Raw genomic sequence first — 6,567 nt, 5'->3', positions numbered from 1 at the left:
TGGGGTAGCCTGCCCAGCGAGGTTCTTCCTCCCACCCGTCTGTTTATCCGTTCAACCAAAAATCGACTGACCTCAAATATGGAAGTCATGCAATTGACATGTAGTTATTGTGTACCAAAAAGGATCGCAAGGGGGTGGGTGTACCACGGAACAACATGACTGAATCTAGCGGAACATGAGGAGGTTGCCAGTCACCAAATTATGATAAATTATGCACATAATCAAGTAGAGGAATCAATACTAAATGGATGTATAAATAAATATGACAGTGGTCAAAAGTGAAAGGAAGCAAATTAGTCATATTTGAATGGATTGCTCTGAAAAACAGGAAAACATAGAAGCAGTGGCGGAGCCAGAACTTTTTTGAAGCCTGGGCAAGCTTGAGCCTAAGTCTAATTTGGAAATCAAAATCAAATGTTTCGGTAAACAATATATAAAATCGCCCCAAACTTCGAAAACACAAATATCCAATAGTAATGAAGTGAAAATATGAACATATCAGTCATGCAAAATGTAATTTTAATGTGAGCTAGTATATGATACATCAATATTCAGTTTTATACACTACCAGAATCGGGTTCTTTGTCAAGTACCAAAGTACTCGGCGAAGGCCGGTATCACAGCTCAGCAACTAGTTTGCCGAGTGCAACACTCGACAAACCCTACTTGAAATACCCCCTTTCAGCAAAGAGAGCTTCGTCGATTTCCTTCCATCGGATACTTGACAAAGACTTTATTGAGGGTTAAAATGAGCTACTCGGTAAAATAAAGTAGGCTAACAGCTAGTTAGACAGATATGGCGCTTGCCACGTGGCATGTTGTCTTTGCCGAGTATCTTCCGTACCATACTCGGCGAAGACAATACAATTGAAGGGTGACACATGCCAATTGCAGTCTTTGGCAAAGCGTTCGTTGGTTTGCCGACTATCTTCCGTACCTTACTCGCTGAAGACAGGACAACTGAAGGGTGACACATGTCCTTGATGTTTGCCAAGTGCAGTCTTCGGCAAAGCATTCGTTGGTTTGTCGAGTGCTGCCTTTAGCAAGCGTTCGTAGGTTTGTCGAGTGCTGCCTTTAGCATGATACTAGGTGAAGATGGTTCCATTGCAGTTAACGTGTCCTTGATGTTTGTCGAGTGCTGCCTTTAGCAAGCGTTCGTAGGTTTTCTGAGTGCCCCCTCAATCACACTCGACAAACAACTTTCGGCAAAAGGGCTGCTCAGGTCGCACCATGTGTCGCCCATTGCCAAGTGTCCTGGAGAAGGCTCTCGCCAAACTGTCCTAGGAGCTTCGAGATATTGCCATGTGACAACATAAGTCATAAAACAAGGCCATGCATAGAACTAAACTTGTCATGTTACTTGTAAAAATATATCTATCAAAATTAGCATCCAAACATCCTAGAAGGCACTATACAACAAAAACAATTGAATTTCTAATGCACATAAATTAAGAGTTGCGATTAGTGAACATATTCAAAATAGAGAGCTTGTGTAAGAAAAGAGACGGGCATAGTACTGAATATATCAGTATCACGAGGCAGTCGCCGCACCATCTAAACTCAAAATTTAGCCCTAATCTATCAATCTTCAAATTAGTTAGAAATTTTACCTAATCAGGAGAAAGACGAGAAAGGCACTGGACGAGGAGGATATAAGCCATTCCTAGACATGGATCCGCTCCACCCGCCACCGGCCGTGCGCCTAGGGCGGCCTCCAGATTCGCTCGCCGCCGGTTCGTCTCCATAGTCCAGCCTATTTTTCCCTTTTTTTTCGAGGAGTAGAAACGAGCAGCCGAAGTGGTGGCGTCGTTGTGACTGCTCGTTTTGGAAGAAGGGAATCGCAGCCCATGACTGATGAACATTACGCCGTCTGCACTTGGTAGGCCTTGTTAATTAGCCCATGACAACGCTTGATAGGAACCCATTGTTGTGTTCTGCTCAAAAAGGAAAAAATGAGCCCATTTATTTATCACGTATCGTACACTTCTGTCCGGGCAAACGACGATGCATAACAGATTTTGTCCCATTGTTTATCAGGTGTGTACGCTGTCCCGTGGCCAGCGAGCCCGGGCAAGTGCCCGGGGTGGCCGGGCGCTGGCTCCGCCACTGCATAGAAGACGAACATCAATGCTTTTGTAGCAAGTCCACTAACGCAACCTCGCCGTCACGTGGCTGCGCTAACCCATCTTTGAGCCCTTGCGAGCATACATATGTATACACGATGACGAAGATTCCTGTGGAACATTCCCTCCCTATGCGTGTCCATAAACAAATAACACTTAACCTCTTGTTGGCTGGCATTTGAAAATGCTTGAGGCCATGACAACATGATCGACGGAACATCATCAGTACACACATTGAAGTACTTGCAAATAGAAATATATTAGAGGCAATATTCCTAGAAATCCTTTCTCAACTTATTGTGAACTAGTTCATCTTTAATACCATAAGAACATCAAACAAATCAGCAACACCATCTCATATATATAAACTAGTAGTGGGATGACTCTACATCAGGCCACGAGGCAAAGATCTAGCCATCATTCGATGACCCGAAGATAGTGAAATCTGCCTTGAGGACGCACTTCGATTCTATAAGATACCCTCTGGACTTATCCTGGAGTTCCTTGAGTGGCAAGAAGGCTATCCATCCCCACCCTTCTGGATGTGTACACACCAAGAGATCTGCCATCACCTCAAAAGTAAGATCAACGGTTATTATCAGGGGGTTACAAACAGTATTTCACATACCACACTATAGTTGCTAGGGGAGTGAATTGCAAGAAACCACCACATTTGGGGCTTATCTAGCAGAAAACAACCTGGTCGCTAATCATTTGCAAAAGCCACTGCGTATTCAGTAGAAGTGTTGCAGATTGCACTGAACATGTAATTTGGCACGGTTGAGGACGTTTCCGACAGGTGGGGCCCAAAATAATCACACACAGACCCCTAGTAGATTTAAAAAAAATCAATCAGCCCCCTGGACCATGCCCCCGCCGCCGGAAGGAGGTGGAGCGAGGAGGAGATGGATAGGAGTGAGCCGGCGAGCGCGGCGTGCGCGTCGCGGTGGCCGACGGCGACGGTGAGCAGGCCGATGCGTCCCCGGCAGAGCGCCATGGCCTCCTGCTCCATGAAGACCCTTCGCGGTCTCCCCTTTTTCTGTCTGTCTCTCGTCCCCGTCTCTGAAGCTCTCTGTCTTTTGAACAGAGGATGTGCGCCGTCGCCTCCTTCAGTTCGTCGCGCCGCCACCTAGTTCGCCGGATTCGCTGTCTGCCAGCCCCCTTCTCCGCATGGAGCTTCGTCACCTGCACCCGCGCCCCGATCCGGTCGTCCCCGCCGCGAAACTCCACGTCCCTGCAGTCCCGCGCCGCCGCTGCTTCATGTCGAGCGAGCAGAGGACCGCATCGTCCCTGCCTCGCCCGCTCTTGGACCTCTGCGTCGTCCTCACCGCCCACTGGTGAGCTCCTTCCGCCGCCTCCGGTCCCTTTCTTATCCTCGTGTCGCGCCGCTGCTAACTTCTCCGCCTCGCCGTCGTTTTGCTGCAGGAGCCGAGGCCGTCGCCCCTCTCAGTTCGTCGCGCCGCCTCCAGTTCCGCCGGATCCGTTGCCTGCGGGCCCTTCCTGGCCGGATCCCGCCGCCGCGCTGCCGTTCCTCGCCTGCAGCTCCGCCCAGCTGCCGCCGTCCTGCTTCTTCCCGGCGAGAGGAAGGAGATGCCCTCCGGGGAGGGGGGGGGCTTGATTGCTTTTCTTTTATAAGATCCATGGAGGTATATGTCAATTTGTTGCCAAATCAGCTCCTTACAGTCCGGCCCCACTAGTCAAAAAATGATTAAACGGGCTAAATCACCTGTTCAGTGTTTTTTGCAAAATGTTTACTGAATGCGCGGTGATTTTTGCAAATGATTAGCGACCAGGTGGTTTTCTGCAAGATAAGCCCCAAATGTGGTGGTTTCTTGCAATTCATTCTTGCTAGGGAGATCTTAACTTGTAGTTCTAGTGAGGTATTTCCCATTCTTTTGGTCCAGGATGGACAGAGTAATTTGAACCACCTTCCTGGACAGCTCATCCGCAGACTCCCGGTACAATCCCAAGGCGAGGCAATCAGTTCTGCGCCTCTCACCACGCGGATACATGCCAATGTACCTGTTGGCAAGAATGGGAAGTGATACTTCAAATATAATTGCGTACCCGGGAAAATGTATTTGAAGAATGTGGTTAGTTATGAAATCAGAAAGTCGTGTCTGAGCTTGGGTGTAGGCAGGTACACCCATTAACTCTGAACATGACTTGGCGGCATCAAAATTAGAGTCTTAAAATTATACAAAAAATCTAAGCAAAACATGACTACAGTAAAATATAGTAAAAATGTTACTGTAAATATACTAGAAGTAGAGTTCTTTGGTTCCATGCTTAGAGATCATACTAAGATGTCCTGTTGGAATATCTGAAGGGACAACAGACCTTGCCTTGCACAAAGACTTGGCCATCGGTAATGTCTGTTGAGTTGACACAAAGCACTAAAAAATGCTTCTGGCCACTAAGTGTAAGCTAAAGCATACGTATAAGCAATAATATCGGATAACACATGCATCGTATATATATAATTAATGATGCAACTGGTAACAGGTGAATACCATTTGTGCCCGCCAACTTCAAATTTAGGAGAACGGACAAAGTTCTGAGAATCCAATTCTTGGAAATTGTTTATGGTCCAAGTGTATGTCCCTTTGATGAATCCCTTCTTCTGGATAAAGAGGTTCTGAACAGTGGTAGCTTTCTTTTGAACCACGACGGCCTTCTTTTCAGGAGAAGAGACATCAATTTTTAATATCTCCACACCAAAGACACAACTATCATCAACTAGAAAAGCAGATGATTTCAGTAGCTCCTGAAGAGAAATCAAGCATTCCTTGTTCGAGTAGCCATTCTGGAAAGCGTAGTTGTGGCTAGCTGTGTTTAGGTAAAAGTTAGTAAACTAGAGAAATACAAACTTGAAAATATTCCAAATAACATATAATCAACTTTTTCCCGCAAGGAAAAAACATATAATCAACTTTCACCCCTGTTAAGCATTTAAGGAGAGATGAAAGTAGTGAAATCCATCCAAAAAAAGATTATCAAAGTAAACAGAACATGTCTATGTACTCTGGAAGACTATAACGGTGTTTGAATCAGAAGAGTCTCAAGTGTGACACACATTGCAGTCAACGGATAAGCTTCACAGCGAAAAAAAATGAAGTGACTTGTTAATGGGAAAAGGAATTGACCATGTTACAACATTTATAGGTATTGATTTGTAATGATGGAATCTACAGCTCAAACTTGTGATGCACTAAGACTATATAGAGTCCTAGCTAATAGGATGGCTCTACTTTTTGTGTGTGGGGAAATAGGATGGATGTACTTGAAAAAACACATTCATGAGTCTACCTTTGTATCCATAATACATTCCTTTTGAACGGTTGAATATTGACAACTCAAAGTCTGCATGCACCGTGTGACCTGGCTCCAAACATCCCTGGGACATCATAAGAGAAAGAGCAACATATGGATTTCCTTTATCATCTTGTTTGTGCTTTGGAGTCACTTGAGCATCTTGTTTGTGCTTTGGAGTTACTTGCAGGCACCTGCGAAGGGAATTGAAGAAAAACAAAGTAAGTCTAGAAGTCATAACTAAATCAAGCCTGATTTCTTCACTTCATGCATCCTATCAAGCTTCATTGTCTGGATGTTTTCATGGGTGTGCGAGATTGTGGTTGATATTTCAACCTGACTGAAACATGATTTCTGAGTAATCAACATCCTAAATTATTATGTACTTAGCTAACAGACAGCTACTATATCCACTAGAAAAAACCAGATGGTATTTATATACATCTAATAGATTAATTTTGTAAATTTCCTTTCGCGTTATGATGCATACCAATTGTACCCAGAGCAGTGAAAAGGAGCAGATAGCGCTGAGGTAGCTTTCGTCTCAAGTAGCGCTGAGAAGTCATGAACCTTCCATTCTAAGTCTGGAACATGGGTCTTTCCTAGTGGTGCAGGAGCTGAAATTTGACAATGCATAAATCAACATTATATAACAGAGGAAAAAAAGAGTGTGGTATGAGCAAATTTATGTGCAGGTTGCAGTTCCAGCAGATAAACAAGTTGCAATATTCACCATGGGGAAAATTGAAGGGTGCAGAATAGCTAGCTCTCTATGTTCATGTTATATGATTGAAAATCTTGCATACAGTGATTTGTGAGAAGTGACCACTAATATATTATCGTAGTTATCATGTGACAAATCTGGGGTACAAACGACATAACATGCACTCTTCTCTTCTTCTATTTTCTTTGTTTTGAAGAGGCCACTTTCCTCACATATAAAAATAAATAGCGAGAACTAAGCGCTAGTTCAGTGGCAAGAGTGATAAGGTTGTTGAACCCACCCACCCCCGTCTAAATTGTCGCCATTGGGATGCTATCTGAGTTTATTCGCGGAGAGATCTCACTTGTACCTAACAGCGGAATGTTAAGGAAAGGGATCCTCCCCCTTTAGCCCCCCCCCCCCTTTTCT

At 44.7% G+C, this 6,567-nt stretch overlaps 1 protein-coding gene across 1 annotated transcript in view; it reads right to left on the bottom strand.

Moving 5' to 3' along the window:
• Positions 1–2,481: 2,481 nt before the first annotated feature.
• LOC119331995 overlaps positions 2,482–6,567 on the bottom strand; it is a 5,000-nt gene continuing 914 nt past the window's right edge. Inside the window, exons 3-7 of the mRNA XM_037605207.1 lie at positions 5,926–6,052; positions 5,433–5,629; positions 4,637–4,952; positions 3,988–4,145; positions 2,482–2,685 (exon numbers count right to left, since the gene is read on the bottom strand). Of these exons, the coding sequence (XP_037461104.1) occupies positions 2,534–2,685; positions 3,988–4,145; positions 4,637–4,952; positions 5,433–5,629; positions 5,926–6,052 (950 nt within the window). The 3' untranslated portion in view covers positions 2,482–2,533. The remainder of the gene's footprint in view (positions 2,686–3,987; positions 4,146–4,636; positions 4,953–5,432; positions 5,630–5,925; positions 6,053–6,567) is intronic.

This window comes from Triticum dicoccoides, chromosome 1A, assembly GCF_002162155.2.
Source record: "Triticum dicoccoides isolate Atlit2015 ecotype Zavitan chromosome 1A, WEW_v2.0, whole genome shotgun sequence".
NCBI lineage: Eukaryota > Viridiplantae > Streptophyta > Magnoliopsida > Poales > Poaceae > Triticum > Triticum dicoccoides.
This window is presented reverse-complemented; position numbering and strand designations above follow the sequence as displayed.